The 17,312-nt window shown below is 36.7% G+C and overlaps 1 protein-coding gene and 1 pseudogene across 1 annotated transcript; both read left to right on the top strand.

Moving 5' to 3' along the window:
• Positions 1-5,603: 5,603 nt before the first annotated feature.
• LOC126611324 (golgin candidate 6-like) lies at positions 5,604-11,833 on the top strand (annotated as a pseudogene).
• A 655-nt stretch (positions 11,834-12,488) lies between these two features.
• LOC126610013 (uncharacterized) lies at positions 12,489-14,641 on the top strand. The gene is made up of 6 exons (XM_050277981.1): positions 12,489-13,003; positions 13,132-13,154; positions 13,661-13,734; positions 13,848-14,001; positions 14,140-14,202; positions 14,282-14,641. Exons 1-6 carry the CDS (start codon positions 12,643-12,645, stop codon positions 14,321-14,323), a joined length of 717 nt encoding a protein of 238 aa, XP_050133938.1. The 5' UTR covers positions 12,489-12,642; the 3' UTR covers positions 14,324-14,641.
• The last annotated feature ends 2,671 nt before the right edge of the window (positions 14,642-17,312 follow it).

The raw sequence follows: 17,312 nt of genomic DNA, 5'->3' as shown, positions 1-17,312 counted from the left end.
CGATATGATTGATATGTCACACTTTTAAAACATATTATATAATTTAAGTGGAATAATAACGTCACGTTTCCAATAGAACAAAAAAATGAAAACAGTTGGTCAGTTTTTTATTTTATTTTTAATATTGTGTTATGTGTGCATTGGCTTGATTGGGTGATTGAGAATACGAACCCACGCTTTACCTTGAACACTTGGTTGCTGCAAATTCAGCAGCAACTCATGCTTTTTCTCATTTCAGATTGACACATGTCTAATTTGGGTTTACGATTTTAATTATTTGGATACTTGTCCGTTTGTGATTGGGTAGAAGTAGGAGATAATGCTAAATTTGCAGCAGCCAAGTAGTGTTCCTTTACTTGTTAAGTATTTTTGATAAGTAATAACACGTACATTTGCTAATTTAACAAGTTAAATCAAGGTAGATATTCTAAAGTTGTAGTTTTCAATGGTACACAAATATTTCATGCTTACGTCATGCGAATCTATTGACTCTTCAAAGAAAGTGATGATGAGGTGGATTGTATATGTTAAGAGAAGAGATTTTTGTGCAGTTGTAAATCAGTTCGTTAAAGCACTGTACTTGCGTTAGAGTTATGTACACTTACAATATAATTATGCCACTACAGCGAATTAGCCACAACTCGCAATGATAATCTATCGTATTGAACTAATCGGAGACAACTACATTTACAAGGGTTTCTAGTGTGGTAGTAAAATGATAATTTTAACATGTTTCAGATTTTAACTAAATAATTGTCTCTTGCCCATGTGTGTGACAATTTATTCTTTTATATCTCATTCGTAAATAACATTGAATTAATACCAGTCCAAAAAAATAAACAAATACAAATTAGCATATTAAGTTGCAAATAATAGACGTGAACAATCGATGAAAGGAGAAATCAACTTTATTGTTTTTTTTTTATGGCAAAAATGTATCTATCAATTTAGAACTCGTTTGGAAGTGTTTTTAAAATAATTGAAAGTATTTTTAGAAAAAATGTTTATGGGTTCCAAAAACACTTAAAGTGCTTTCTCAAAATTCATTTGCATTTTTACTGAAAATTGATTTTAAAAATATTTTCATGAAAAAGGCTTTCAACAATTATAAATAAAGTTCCAAACGAGTCCTTAATAACATTAAATTTGGCATTTGGGTTAATATATATTTTAGGGCAAAAAAAGGAAAAAAATAAGAAGGGGAAATTACATGAGCAAATAGAAACATGTGTCTTAGTGGGAATTGGATATGCTCTGGACTTTAGTGTCCGGATTCTAGAGATCAACATATCTGGGCCGCGCAAATAAATCTAATGGTCTCTATTAACTCATTTTGTTGGTCTACCACACACAAACTAACAACTCTAATTTCTTTTACACACTAATCAATGACCCACATGTCTTGATTCTTATGCTCTGAACACTAAAGTCTAGGGATGGACAACGGTTATGATGGGCGGGTAACCGCGGTTATTTACCAATAACCGTTTATGCTCATACCTGCATAACTGTTTACCCGTTGAGTAATTGACTAAACGGTTATACCCATACCCATACCCATAACCGTTTATAAACGGTTAACCATACCCATTTAATTGTAACCGTTTAATACTCGTTTACCCATTTATCCTTTTTAACCCGTTTATCTTTTTTTTTTTACCAAGATCCCTTTTTCACTTGTTTACATGTTTTTTAACAACTTGAAAATTAAAAAAAAATGTCATTTTTTTTTACAATTAAACACAGTTATAGGTACATAGATCATCATTTTCGTATTTTAATTTTTTAAGTTCTTATATCATTCCAATAATTGAAATAATAATTTACGGACAATATTTTTAAATGTTACCAATGAAGGTAATATAATATTTGCTAAATATTATTGGGTTACAAAAACTGTTTAGAAGACAATATTCTTAGGTTATTTAACCCATAATGTAAAGTATTAACATAATATATATAATGAGCTACATTATATTATAATTAGTTATATAAACCATGCATTATAGTCAATAACATTGATTTAAGTTTTGTCCGATACAGAACATGGTTTGTGTTAATTTTACATATATATAAAATAAATGGGTAAAAGATTACCCGTTTATAACCACAGTTAATACCAATAACCACTTATTTAAATTTTTACAGAGTAAATGATTATACCTATAACAATTTATTTATTTAAACGATTGTCCATAATTGTAATCATGAAGTTTAAATGAGATATTTTGCTCATTGTACTAAAGTCCATAGCGGATTCAATTTGGTATCGATGGAATTGACAGCGCATTTGAGTGGGACTGGGATTGTGACTCTGGGGTTTATAGTACGCAGCTTCGTAGAAAGTTCTACACAAATATCTGGAAATATCGAAATTTGTTGCCTTTTCCAAGCCAAATTCCTGAGCATATTCTCTGTTAGATGGCAAACGGGACCTGTTAGATCTTTTGATGATAGAGATGCTTTTAACTATTAATTAAATAGATAAATACTATTTAGCTTACTTCCCTTATTGGTAAAATTCTGCGTGATTTGGAAAATTGCATCCTCAAATGGTAATTAACTTGTTTACCACTATTTGAACAAGTGGATGTTCTAAACTTTACTCGTCCTTCAATAAAAAGTTAAGTAAATACACTTTTTGGCAAATTGAGATTCGATGACTGAGAGACTCGGATCACTAATTTCAATCTTGAAGCGTTTATTAGTTTATTTTACTGGTCCACCTTATTCAAATTAAATGTTCGAATCTTTCTCTCTCTCTTCAACCGTTCAAGTCTCTAAATTCTTCAGTTTTTTATACAGAAATCTAGAGAGGATCTCGATTCCTTCTTTACACTTTTGATTATACCCACTTTTATGCTTACTTTGCACGATACAACCTTTGTTATGGAAAAAACTATGTTTCTAAATTCTAATAGATAACTTTGCAGTTTTTTATTCTAAAAGTAGAAGTTTAAAGGGTACATTGTTCGAGTCTTTAACTTAAACCTCGTTCAAGGCTAACTTTAGACGCTGACGTGCAAACTGATCTTAACCGCAACAGATTCTTGTGAAAACGAGGATAGTGGTACATCAACACTCAAATTTAACATAAGTATGTATGTACGACTAACTGTAACATTATTCTAAATTTGATTGACTCGGAAATATTTATACTTACAACCTAAAAAGTATACTGAGTCTTGACTGTCACACTCGAATCCAGGTTCCACCACATCCTAGGCTCGACTCCGCCGTAGCACGATATTATATGCTTTGGCCCCGACCACGCCCTCACGGTTTTGTTTCTAGGAACTCAGATAAGAACTTCCTAGTGGGTCACCCATCCTAGGATTGCTCTTGGACGAACTCGCTTAACTTCGAAGTTCCGATGAAACCCGAAGCCAGTGAGCTCTCAAAAAGCCTCGTGCTAATTGGAGGTGGGTATGTATATATAAGGCATAAAGCCTGGGCGATGTGGGATCTAACATTGACAATTTCTTGCAATATCCATTGGCTTGACAATAAACAAAACTAAAATAACAGGTATTGGGGTAAACCTAATAATGAGTTGGGTCGTTATCATGTCACACGTTAAGAACTCGTTAATGAGTCGGATTGTTATCAGGTCACCCGATACGATATCTTTGCCAAATGTAGACATTAGACAAAATAATTTCCTGCATGACCTATTAACTCGACACGACTCGTCAGTAAGTCAAGTCGTTAACGAGTTACCAATTAAAAATTTGTTAAGATAACAAATTTAACTCGACACGACCCATTACGATATATATGTGATAAACACGACAAACACGATTCGTATGCCTGACCTAATTTCGACTACCCACTCATAGCAATGTTAGGCTTTGCTTTTGAAATGTTGATGAAATTCTTACTACTTTTGGGGTGTGAATGCCAAGTGGAAATTTCACAAACCCACATATCCAAAAAGGCTTCATCAGAGTTTTAGGCATCCCACCCAAAGACTTTCAAATTTAGATCTTTCACTAGGATATAACCTTTCATTACCTGCCATATTGGAAGGGCTTGTTTGGATCCACCTCCAACTTTTACAGTTTTTCCAAATCTCTTTAATTTTAAACAAATTAATTAACTGGTAATTGCATTTGTTAATTGTTGACAATTAAGCAAATTGCATGCAGCAACAGAACATATGCGTAGAGCACATCGTCCATGGCGCGGGGATTCATGTCCTAAACTTTTGACTTTTATTGCCTTTTTAGCGTAAATTCATAACATTAAAAGCTCTACCTAATTAAATAATAACTTAAACATAAAGGTATCAAACATGTTATTAGTTTTTTTTTTTTTGGTTTAACCTGAGACAAGAATTCTGGTTTGCTACATACTAATTAGAGGTGGGTATATGCTCCATTGACTAGAGAGCTCGAGGCGTGCTTATGTGACCTCTTTATGAGTGATAATGAATCTTTCACTTTTTTTGACTTAAATCATCCTACAACTAATTGCTTTAATATCCTACTTAGTTATAAGTTCACTACAAGGCTCGGCCGAACTTGTTATTACGTTAGAAGTGTCTAGATTGAGGAAAAAAAAAAAGATGAATTGGTGAAGGAGAGAAGCTTCTCTATCCAATTTTCGAATTACATTGTGAGGAGATAGATTGAGGAAAAAAAGAAGATGAATTGGTGTAAGCAATCATATGAGGAGATAGATAGATATAAAAAAATACTGCACATTGTGATATGAAAATATTTTCTTTTGTGAAGGCTATAATCGATGGAAATTCTTTCGAAGTTCACTATCAATCTTTAAGTATGAGCAACATCCCTCAAGCTTGATTGGGCCACAATGAAAATATTTTCTTTTGTGAAGGCTATAATTGATGGAAATTCTTTCAAAGTTCACTATCAATCTTTAAGTATGAGAAACATCCCTCAAGCTCAATTGGGGGCCCCACTGCACATTGTGATATGAAAATATTTTCTTTTGTGAAGGCTATAATCGATGAAAATTCTTTCGAAGCTCACTATCAATCTTTAAGTACGAGCAACATCCCTCAAGCTCGATTGGGCTACAATGAAAATATTTTCTTTTGTGAAGGCTATAATCGATGGAAATTCTTTCGAAATTCACTATCAATCTTTAAGTATGAGCAACATTCCTCAAGCTCGATTGGGGGCTCAGGCTGGGGCTCAGGCTGGGGGGGGGGGGTTGATGCAATCTCCCTCAAACAACGTGGTCCGACATGCAAACCTTGAAATTAAAATTTCACTTGGCAAAACCCACCACTAAAATCTTCTGCCTTGAGAGTGAAGCATTGTACAAGCCCAAACCCAGTATTGGGCTGGGCTAACTATTTTTCTTCATGGGCTTAATTTTTTATATATCCAAATATTCACCTTCCAAACCATACAACTAGGTACGGGGGCTTGAAGGCCTAACAACCAGAAGACCCGAAACCCTTCCTATAAACATATATTGCCACCTGTAATTAATTCGTCTTCTTCGATTGAAAGGAAATTAATGAAAAAAATTTGAAAATTTTAAGTATAAACGGTAATAATAAAATAAATGGTAAAACAAATAATACTGCTATTCATTTTTTGATGTGAAAATATGATATTTTTTAGTTAATGTTTCGTTTGAGAGGAAGAGAGGAGAGGAGTGTTAGCAAAGCTGTGTGCTGCGAGTTGTGATCGGGATTTTATAAATAAAAAATAAATAAAATCGATCGCTGTCGAAGTCGAAGGTCTCTGAGATTTGATCGATTGAGTACTCCATCTCTGATTCGACAGCTTCATCGATCATCTTCCCGCTTTCTCGAGCAGGCAAGTTTCAATCTTTTTTGCTTCCAATTTAGGGCTTTTCCAATTGAAATTTCGGGTGAAATTTGACTGAATTTTGTTTGGGTGTTTGGCTTCAGGATTTCTCGAGTCGAATTGCGACCGGGGAAATCAGAGAAAAATGGATTTGGTCTCTGGTTACAAGGTCACTTCACCTCTCTCTCTCTCTCTCTCTCTCTCTCGCTCTTTGAACTCAATTGGTATGTGATGGCTCCTCGTGCAGGGAGTTGTGGGGCTTGTTTTCGGCAACGAGAAATCGGGTTCTTCGAATGAAGATAGGTACTTTTTTTCTTCTACATTCGTCATATTCCATCGCCCATTGTTGCCCATTGCAAATTCCCTGTTTCCCACTTTCAATTTATGCTTATGATTGTTTCGTATGTGACCAATCTACTCTGCCATTGTTTTCGATATATATAGCTATGTCGAACGTTTGCTCGACTGTATAAGCAATGGTAAACTGGCAGAGGACAGGAGGACCGCTATGATCGAGCTTCAGTCTGTTGTGGCAGAAAGCTCTGCTGCCCAACTAGCATTTGGAGCAATGGGTGGGTGATTGCTTCCCTCTTGTTTGCAACTTTGGTTTTTGTTTTCTGGTTTTATGCTTGTCATATGTGATATTTTTTTTGTTCTTTTCTTCTGCAGGATTTCCTGTTATCATGGGCATATTAAAGGAAGAACGGGATGATGTTGAAATGGTTGCTATGATTTCTTGTTCTTTTTCCTTTTCCTATGATCTCATTGTTTTGTTTATGAGTTATCAACTTATCATGATGGAAAGTCGGTTATGATGATTATCGAAACTGTTTTGGTGCCACTAGAAATTTGTTAACTTAGGATGTGAGCTTTGTTGTTTCCGATATAGATATTTCGCTTTCAGTGCTTTCTTTGGCATTCTTTGGTTTCCCCTGTACCAGTATTTTTGTGAATCGTACATCAAATGTGATGCTTTATCTCAATTCATATTCATGGATAAAGACTTGCTTATTTATTCCACAAATGCAGGTCCGAGGTGCCCTAGAAACTCTTGTTAGTGCCTTGACTCCTATTGACCATGCAAAAGGCCCAAAGAATGAGATTCAACCAGCTATAATGAATACTGATTTGCTTTCCAGGGAAGCAGACAGCATTTCGCTTCTTCTAAGTTTGTTGGTGAGAGTTTTTTTAGTAATATTTAGAAAATACTGATGTTAATTTTATTTTAAGCTGCTTGATTTATGCAATATTTTTAGTGGTTCATGCATATAGTTTCACAACATATATATATATTTTAAACTTTTGTTGTTTTTGCAGTCAGAGGAGGATTTCTATGTACGATATTACACTCTTCAACTCTTGACAGCTCTTCTCACAAATTCTCGAAATAGGTATTAGTTTTGAGCTATTTTTTCTTTCTCTTTTGTCTAAAACTTTTGGATTATTTTAGAAAGAATTTCTTCTGAGTTCTTTCTTCAGGTTACAGGAAGCCATTCTGACCATACCTCGTGGTATAACTCGTTTAATGGATATGCTTATGGATCGTGAGGTACAATTTGTTGAATAATGTTTTATCATTTTCGCATTTAACTCTATTGTCTCGCTGGTCAGTCTTACGAAACTATGGTATCTTCCCTCTAGGTTATACGAAATGAGGCCTTATTACTTCTTACTTACTTGACTCGCGAAGCTGAGGTGAGGTTTTCCATCCTTTGTCTTACCTCTTTATTTAATTATTTGGCGAACCTGTCATGAAAGGTGTATTTTTACTTTTTGAGAAAAAATACTGAAACTTTTGATGCTGTAAACTACTAAATTACAAACCAGTGACAAGTTTACCACTCCAAAAGTCCAACATAACGCTTAAACATAAAAGCTATCAATCACTAAACCATCACAGCTGAAAGTGTGTTTTGACTTTTGTATTAACTTGTAGATTCTTATGATTTCAGGAAATTCAAAAAATTGTGGTCTTTGAAGGTGCTTTTGAAAAGATTTTCAGCATCATCAAAGAGGAAGGTGGTTCAGATGGTGGTGTTGTTGTGCAGGTGATTCTTTGTTATAACTCTGTTGATAATTGATAGTTTATACATCTTGGTTAAGCTTCATTGCTGGTAAACCACCTGTCAGGCATCATTGTATGGATCAATTTTCTGAAAATAACATAATCTAAAAGCCTTTTTCTCATAGGTAAATTTCAGCTTTATAATTATACCAATATATGCACCAACGATTATAGGAATCGAAAGTTTTACCATTATTTCACTTTAAAGTATGCAAACATTTGTTTCTTACACAAAAGTTGTAAAAACACTTAATTTTGGTCATGTTCCACTGCCTTGATTAAGGGGGGAGATTGCTATTTGGCATACTTTGTGTTGGAAGATAAAATGCCTTTATTTTGTAAATCAATTTCTAATACCACTAAAAGCATTTGAGAAATCAATTGCTTTTGAAATTTTTTCTAATGTAATACACTTCTGCAGGATTGTATTGAATTGTTGAACAATCTTATTCGGAACACTGCATCTAATCAGGTTTTGTTTTATTTGTAGCTTTTATTCTTGTAAATGTTGTCATTTATATATTTTGTTTCTTCTTTCTTCTAATTGAAAGGCTTGTTGTATAGATACTACTGAGGGAGACAATGGGATTTGATCCCTTAATGTCAATTTTGAAGCTACGAGGGAGTACTTACAGTTTCACTCAACAAAAGGTTAGATACTCGAAATTCATAATTTTGTACTGTTTACTTATATTTGTTATGGCACAAACCTTACTGGTCATTTGTTGTTGACTTCAAAATAAATGCCATGCCAGTAGACAATTAATCTACTCAGTGCATTGGAAACTCTTAATTTGCTAATAATGGGAGGGTCGGAGGCTGATCCTGGAAAAGATGCAAATAAGCTAACAAATAGAACCACCCTCGTTCAGGTATTTTCAACTTTTATAGTACCGTCTCACTAGAATATAAATTTGGTGATATCTGATGTTTCTAATCTTTTATTTCCTGGGTGTAGAAAAAAGTCTTGGACCATCTTCTAATGCTGGGTGTGGAAAGCCAGTGGGCTCCTGTTGCTGTCCGTTGTTCAGTAAGATATTTCTTCACTTTCTTCTCACTAACAGACACATACCAAACACTGTCCGATAGTATATTACTATATTGTATATGACCAATCAACGTCTGCAGGACATAAAGAGTTCTTTACCTTTATATAATTATATATTCGAGCTTATCCTTAGATAACTTTTGACTAATTACATGAACTCTGGGCCATTTTCCCTGAAACTTATGTCACATACTATGTGAGAAAATGAATACTGATTTATAAAGTAAGACACATTTGGTTTATTTGACTTACGAAGTTTATATAGTGCGTTCAATGCCTTGTAGTCATTGAGTCCATTTGGAATTATTAAGTTTATTCCCTTTGTCAGGTGCTAAGTTTATTCACTTTGTCAGGCGCTGCAATGCATTGGTAATCTGATTGCTGGACATCCTAAGAATCTTGATGCGCTTGCAAGCAAATTTCTTGGAGAGGGGCCACAGGAACCTGCTTTGAACTCAATTCTTCGAATCATATTGCGGACATCCAGTATGGAAGAATTTGTTGCAGCAGATTATGTTTTTAAGAGATTTTGTGAGGTTGACATTGTGTATATGCTTCTTATATCATCCAGCATGCAAGAAATGCAAATTACATCTTCTTGATTGTGTAGTTTTCACTTCTAATCTTTTGTTGTAAATTTCTTCATCTCATTTAAATCAGAATAATGTCGATGGCCAAACTATGTTAGCATCAACATTGATTCCACAACCGCATTCCATGATTCATGCACCCGTTGAGGAGGATGTGAACATGTCTTTTGGAAGGTTTGTTTATAGTATGTGCAGTTTCACTGCATGCTTCTAAATTCTCTTTTTGTTATTTATTCAGGTTGAATTATCAAAACTTTGTTGCATCAACGAAAGCTTGATCATCTTTTTTGTTTTATTCATTTCTCAAGGTTGCAAAAGCGACTCACATTAAGTGATATTGTAAGATTTTGATTCTTTTGCAGCATGCTATTACAAGGTCTTAACTTCAGTCAGAAAGATGGTGATCTTGAGGTAATGTAACAGTTCAGTAGCATTTGAGTTTTTGAAAGACTAAAATATCTCGTTCTGTTACCTAATATATTGAGGTGCAGACATGCTGCAGAGCTGCTAGTGTTCTTTCTCATGTAATGAAGGACAATCTCCAGTGCAAGGAAAGGGTAATGCAGTTATATTCTTAATCTAATATCTGATTCACCTAATCTTTTTGTGTTGAAAGGTGATTGGTCTTAATATCTTCTATTTGTCTAAAAAACTTGCAGGTGTTGCGTATTGAACTTGAGGCACCTACTTCATCTCTAGGTGCACCAGAGCCTCTAATGCACCGTGTGGTAAAATACTTAGCTGTTACCTCTGCCATGCAAAATAAAGATGGAAAGTCAAGCAGAAACTCATATGTTCAACCAGTTATCTTGAAGTTGCTGGTCACTTGGCTGGCTGATTGCCCTAGCGCTGTGAATTGCTTCCTAGATTCACGTCCCCACATCACTTATCTGCTTGAGTTGGTCTCCAATTCAACTGCTACAGTGTACATAAAGGGGTTGGCAGCTGTTCTTCTGGGAGAGTGTGTGATCTACAACAATTCAGTTGAAAGTGAGGACGCCTTTACTATAGTTGATTCCATAAGCCAGAAGGTTGGGCTCACGTCATATTTTCTGAAGTTCGATGAGATGCAGAAAAGCTTCCTTTTCACCTCTTCAAAATCGGCTCAGCCCTCGCAAAGAATTAACCAGATCTGCTTCTGCTAGTATGGTAGATGTTGATGAGAGTGATCTCTCTGATCAGAAAACTGAGGATCATCCGGTTCTCTCCTCAATCTTTGATGCTCCATTTCTAAACCTAGTTAAGAGTTTGGAGGCGAACATCAGAGAAAAAATCGTTGAGGTGTACAGTCAACCGAAGAGCAAGGTGGCAGTGGTGCCAGCAGAACTGGAACAGAAAAGTGGGGAAAGTGATGGAGAGTATATAAAGCGGCTGAAAGCATTTGTGGATAAGCAATGCTCGGAGATACAGGTCTAAAATTTTAATGTAGAACAATTGGTTTTTATATTTTCTTTGTTTCATTCACCCGCAAACAAATTGTTGCTGCAGTATGCATTTGATTATATTATTGAAATATGTTTTGTTTGATGTTCTTTTCTTTTAGGACCTCCTCGGCCGCAATGCAAGTTTGGCTGAGGATGTGGCAACGATTGGTGGGGGAAGTTCCAGGTCTGAGCAGGGTGCAGGCTCAGATAGAGTTCAGGTAGAGACGCTTAAACGAGATTTTCAAGAAGCATCTAAACGGTTGGAGTTGCTTAAGGCAGAGAAAGCCAAGCTCGAGTCCGAGGCATCCATGTATAAAAACTTAGCCGGAAAGATGGAATCTGATCTAAAGAGCTTATCCGATGCTTACAACAGTCTTGAGCAGGCGAATTTCCATCTAGAGAAGGAGGTCAGAGCTAAGAATGGTGGAGGAGGGTCTTCGTCCATTCCCGATGTGGATGCAATTAGAGCCGAGGCAAGGGAAGAAGCTCAGAAGGAGAGCGAGGCAGAACTGAATGATCTGCTCGTGTGCCTCGGACAAGAACAGAGCAAGGTGGAAAAACTAAGTGCAAGGTTGTTGGAGTTAGGAGAGGACGTCGACAAGCTGCTTGAAGATATCGGAGATGACGTGGGGTTGCCCGGAGACGGCGAGGAGGATGAAGACTGATGACGATGGTGATGATGATGATGCATTTCCCTTTTTATGTTTTTATTTCATCACGTGATCTCATCATCCAGCATGTGATCTCCTCCTTGTGTACATTTCTGGTTGAATTTGTACAGTAGATAATTTCTTGTTATTGTTCCAAGATTGATTCAGCTTATTCCAGTTGGGGCATGTTTACTTGACACATACGGAACAATAAATTAATTGGAGAACTAAAAAAATAGGAGAAATAAAGAAAGGGAATTGTAACAACTAGTCCTCCTAATCGATATGATTCTTGCTTTTGAGATATTTGATTACAAGTTTGAAGGAAAAAATTAAAAATATATGTATACAGATTGACTATTGTTTAATACCCTTCTATGGATGTTTTAGTGACTCTTGAGTTCCATTTAGCAGTTTCGAAACTATAGGTGCCAAAATTAGTCATTTAGATTTGAAAAGATATTTTTCAAATTCGTACAAATTCATGTATAATCAACTGGGAATTTAATTGACATTTTTAAACGTCCATGCAAATCTATGTGTATTAAAATTTTTAAAAAAAATTGTGGGATTTCCTTAAGTTATCGGTTTGAAGACATTGAGTTTTCCTATATGTGTTCCAAATTGAAAACTTATGTTATCCCAAATGATTATAATTCCATCCCTTTTTCTTTTTAATAATAAAAATACAGAGAAAAAAAAAACTCCCTTAAAAATATTCAAATATAAATCATTTAAAATACTACGAATCTTCTCAAATAGATTCATTTAATCAAATATAAATCCTTTAAAATACTATTAAATCTACTCATTTAAAAGGTCTTTTAAAATCTTTCGAAATTCAAATTTAAGAGGTCTTTTACAAGTTATAATAATCGTAGTCGTTGGATCAAATTTCAAGAATGAACCGTTGGGAGAGATAGGGAGGGAAATCTTTCCAAATTTGAACACTTGACTACACTCAATTCAAATTCAACTATATATACTACCCAATCTTCCCTCTCAAATCAGAAAACCTTGAAACCTATAAATCACCGGTCACTTGAAATCGAAATCCTCCAACTATTATAGAATCCATGGCGACAATCTCCGATATCCAGCCGCCACCTAAAGCGCCATCGTTTTCCGCGAAACTGGATCGGTCGAACCCCCTAGAGTTTGTGGAGAAGGCGTTGGCATTTCTGGCTCGGGAGAGCGACTTCTTCCACAGAGAGAGGGTGGAGAGGGAGGTCGCGTCGGTCGTGCGCACCCTGAGGGAGCAGGAGAGGAAGAAAGTGGAGAGGAAGAAGAAGGCGGATGCAGAAGCAGCAAAATTAACGGAAATGGAAGGCTCTGAAAAAAAGGCGGATGCAGAAGTAGCAAAATTAATGGAAATGGAAAGCTCTGAAAAGAAGACGACATCTGAAACTTCCTCCTCATCTATTCCACATTATAAAGGTAATTAAAATCGATCGGTCGACCATAACCTTCTATTCAATTCGTGTGTAAATTATTATTTTTTATTCAATTTAATTCTTGATTAATATCGATGGATCGATCAAACTTTTTTTGTTTTTGTTTTGCAGAGCGGATCTCCCTGTCGCTCTTGGTATGGCTTCTCTCTCTCTCAAAATACAATGTCTAGTCTCTATATTGTCAATTGCTTTATGGTGGAATTTCAATTTCTTCACGATAGCATAGTAGGTTGCCCTACGTGTGAAGCTCAGTGGCTACACACGCGCTCCACGTTATCCGGTTTGTGTTGCCCCACACGTAAGGGGTCGTGTTGAGAATGAATCTTTGGCTACTTTCCATATTGCCAGTTGATTTTATGGTGGAACCTCAAATACTTCATAAACAAAAGTGTGTGTTGTCAATTCACATGTGTTTACAATTAAGTTATTTAACACTATGTATATACTAAGAGGTCGCATTTGGTGTGATGGCAAGTGCCTTCGCCCATGAGCGGTAGGTCTCGGGTTCGAGACTTGGGAGCAGCCTCTCCATAAAATGGGGGTAAGGCTAGCCGACATTCACCTCTCCCAGACTCTGCGTAAAGCGGGAGCCTTGTGCACTGGGTACGACATTTTTTTTAACACTATGTATATGCTCCAGGCAAAGGTGAGGAAGGCAATGAAAGAATTGGCCGATGGAAAGAAGTTGAGGAGGCCAGCGACTAAGCGGGTCAAGTATAATTGAAATTAAACTCCCACTTATTTCATCTTTTTTATGCTCTAATTATCTTATGAGTCTTGAATGGCGGTTTTATATTTTGAAATGGTCTAAAATAACCAATTTTCAGGCCTGCTAAGGACTTTTATCCGGTTGCTTCTCGTTACTATGATACACTTAAGAACAAGCCGCCGCAAGAAGATAGCTGGCTACTTCATCGGGAAGTATACGCTGGAAAGATTGACCGGAGAGTGTTTGTGCATGTGTATGCATCTATCTTAGCAGTGAGTGTCTCTCTCTCTTTTGCCCATTTTTTGTTTTTTGTTTTTTTATATAAATTTTCTGCTCCTTCCCACCTCCCAACCCCCACGCGAACCCCAAATTGACTTGCAAGTTTTGAATTTCACATTCTATTGTTGTAGGATCAACATGACGCTAAGGAATCTGAGAGAAAATGGGATCGTAGGATGAGGGCCCATCGTAAGGTATTTGCATGAATCTATTGTTCTACTTCCCAGTTGACGTTGTCTTGTCATAATTCTTTTTATCTGAATATTTTGTCAGATTTGTGAAAACCACGATGAGTCCTGCTTCGAATATATTTAATGGGAGATGCAAGTGAAAGTGGAGTGAGTGAGGGCCGAGGAACGTCGCTGAAGAGTTGTTTCTAATGAGCTTTCTTTGCTGCTTGGTCTTAGTATGCTTTCTTGGAGCTAGCATATTGGTTGTTGATCGCTCGCTTTTTCTCTCTCTAGCGATGCCGCTTCTGGCCGGGATGGTATGATATCGTTTTTTGTTTGTGTTTTTTTATGTTGGGATTGAGCATTTTTCTGGCTATATTGTCTTGGTTTAGTATATATGGTGAACAAATCCGATAAGCATTCACGAGAGAAGGTTCAACTCCAAAAGACACCTCTCTCTTTACATTCCTTCTCCACCCGCACATTTCTTAAAACACAAAAGAATAAGAATATAGAATCGGTGGGTTATATCTTCTGAAAAAAATAGAGTTTTTCCCTCTCTTTTTCTCCCATTCTTCGTTTGTCAAGTTTGTCAAATTTCGAGTTGTGTAGTATAACCATCCAGAGCTATCCATCAAGCCCTTCCATGGGTAAGGAAAAGTGCAGGATCGTCTGGTGCAAACCATGGACCACTGCACCAGACCCTGCACCTCCCACGGCTTTACAAATTCAAATTCCAGTTCTTATAATGCACAATCACTCCAACGACCAGAGCCACAATCGACAACACCGAGGAATGCTACGACGTATCTGTACAGCCTTCCTCGGGTTTTGGGCTCTTCGTCGGTCAAGTCAGATAAAGCAATGCGCTTTTTAAAAGCAATTCCACCCATGGAGCCCTTCCCCCTGGCAATCCACTATTCAATCCACCCTATTAAACAGTAACTGCCTTAAATGAATAGTAACTACCATTAATGAACAGTAATTGCCATTTACATCTCCACCCTTAGAACCCTCCCCCTGGCAATAAGCAATTAAAATAATAGTTTTTTTTGTTTGTTTAAATAATAAAAAACCCCTCTCTCTCCCTCTCTCTCTCTCTCTCTGACACAAAAAAAAATTAAACAATTACAAAGCCCTCGGGCCACAGGCCCGTCGACTTCCCACCCCCCCTTCGCTCGGCCTCCCACCCTCACTCGGGCCCTTCCCCGCTGGAGCTGGTCCCACCGGCCCTCAGGCCCTTTCTCCTCCCCTGTCGCCCGAGCAACCAGCATCCGCTGGAGTTGCTCTAAGCGAAGGGAACATTGCCCTTAACGCCATTGGCAGCCATGAGAGGCAGGCGAATACTCTGTTCACTTTGAGGAGAGAACCCCATGTGAATTGCTTGGTGCTCGCGGCTTTTTGTGTCTCCAAAAAGGCTGAGGAATCCAAAAGATTGATTGTGCTTTATTGACGGATTTTTTGGGCTTTTTTATTGTGTCCGCGACGGAGCTCGGAGGCATTGCTCTGGAATCCGATTCCCCCAGGAAATAAAAAAACAAAAAAAACAGAGGAACAACAAAGCAAATGCTCTGCCAATGAATCAAAGATAAATTCTCTGATAAATAAATAAATAAATATATATATATTGTTTTCTAATCGGCTAATGATACATCCAGATGACTTTCATAAAGATTACAATGCTTTGAACAACTCAAACAACTTCTAAGAATTAAAACAACATTAGTTAAACATTAATCGGATGGCCAAAATCCATCAGTTTTACTTACGAAACTTTAAACACCGTTTTGGAAGCTGAAACAACTCTGGATGGTTAAAATTCATCGTATGTCACAACAAAGTGGTGAGTTGGACTCTTGGCCTCGTTCCCTTTCTGAAAAGGTACAATGGGCCAAAATAGGAGCTCAGATGCCAAGTATGTAAATTCCCACTGCGTCATTTTGTCTTCAAACAGTCCATTTCCTTTTCAATCCATTATGTCATTTGTCCTCCATCATAGGGGGAACAGAATAAGTGGGGAACGAGCCTGCACCATAATACATAAACATAATTACTTTTTACCATTACGGTAAAACTTCCATTATGTCATTTGTCCTCCATCATAGGGGGAACAGAATAAGTGGGGAACGAGCCTGCACCATAATACATAAACATAATTACTTTTTACCATTACGGTAAAACTTCGTATGCTTCAGCATGTCTAACTTTCATAATATTGTACATTTGTACTGTGAGGAGAGTCTGAAACGTATGAATCAAAGATGTGAATGCTAAACTTTTGCAGGATTACAAAAATGAGGCAAGTCAAACCAGGCACACGTTAATGCGTTATGTCTGGACCGCGTTCGGGGCTGCGGCCATTTTCTTTGTTATTTGCACTCTGCAATACAATATTCTAAAAGGTTTTTATCACAAATAGTTCTTAAGATTAATCAAACTCATCATTTTGATCCCTCACTTTCAAAACCAATCAATGACATTCCTGACATTCACTACCGCACATCAATTTGGTCATTCCGTTTAGATTTCATCAACTATTCTGTTAGTTTGTATGTGGAACCCACAAACCCAATAAAATGGTGACGTGTGAATTACACAAAATAAGGATTTTTATCACAAAGGGTCCCTGACATTGATCAAACTCCTCATTTTGGTTCCTGACTTTCAAAAACCGATGAATTTGGTCACTGACTTTCACTACCGCACATCAATTTAGTCATTCCGTCTTGTCAATATTTTTTGTTACTATGCTAATATGGTCCCACTAATCCAATCTTATCGCACCACGTATATTAACTATAAGAAACTATTTTTTTGGACCAGCAAGTTAGTCCTTTTGACTAATCCTCCTGCAAGAATTTTGGACCAGCAACCTAAAAATAAAAATCTTATTTATTGAGGGCGATTTGATCCTAATAATTAAGATAACATCTTGAAATGATGCTTTTTAGAATGTGGGCAAATATCACGTTTGATAAGAGCACAGAGAAATTTGTCGAATACATCTTCCCACATCATCAGAATGGGGATTATACATGAAGAAGATCGATAACCTACGTATTCAACATGTGTTAAGGCTTGTAAGCAAAGGAAAATGCACTTAATTTGCTTCGCCAAGAACAAAGTTGCCCAAC

Source organism: Malus sylvestris, chromosome 17 (assembly GCF_916048215.2).
Source record: "Malus sylvestris chromosome 17, drMalSylv7.2, whole genome shotgun sequence".
In the NCBI taxonomy this organism is placed as follows: Eukaryota; Viridiplantae; Streptophyta; class Magnoliopsida; order Rosales; family Rosaceae; genus Malus; species Malus sylvestris.
This window is presented reverse-complemented; position numbering and strand designations above follow the sequence as displayed.

Excerpts from the sequence above, each read along its gene's own strand:
- LOC126610013 (XM_050277981.1), top strand. The coding sequence starts at position 12,643 with ATGGCGACAATCTCCGATATCCAGCCGCCACCTAAAGCGCCATCGTTT. Across the intron at positions 13,004-13,131 it reads ATCTATTCCACATTATAAAG|AGCGGATCTCCCTGTCGCTC; the intron begins GTAATTAAAATC and ends TTTGTTTTGCAG. Across the intron at positions 13,735-13,847 it reads CCAGCGACTAAGCGGGTCAA|GCCTGCTAAGGACTTTTATC; the intron begins GTATAATTGAAA and ends ACCAATTTTCAG.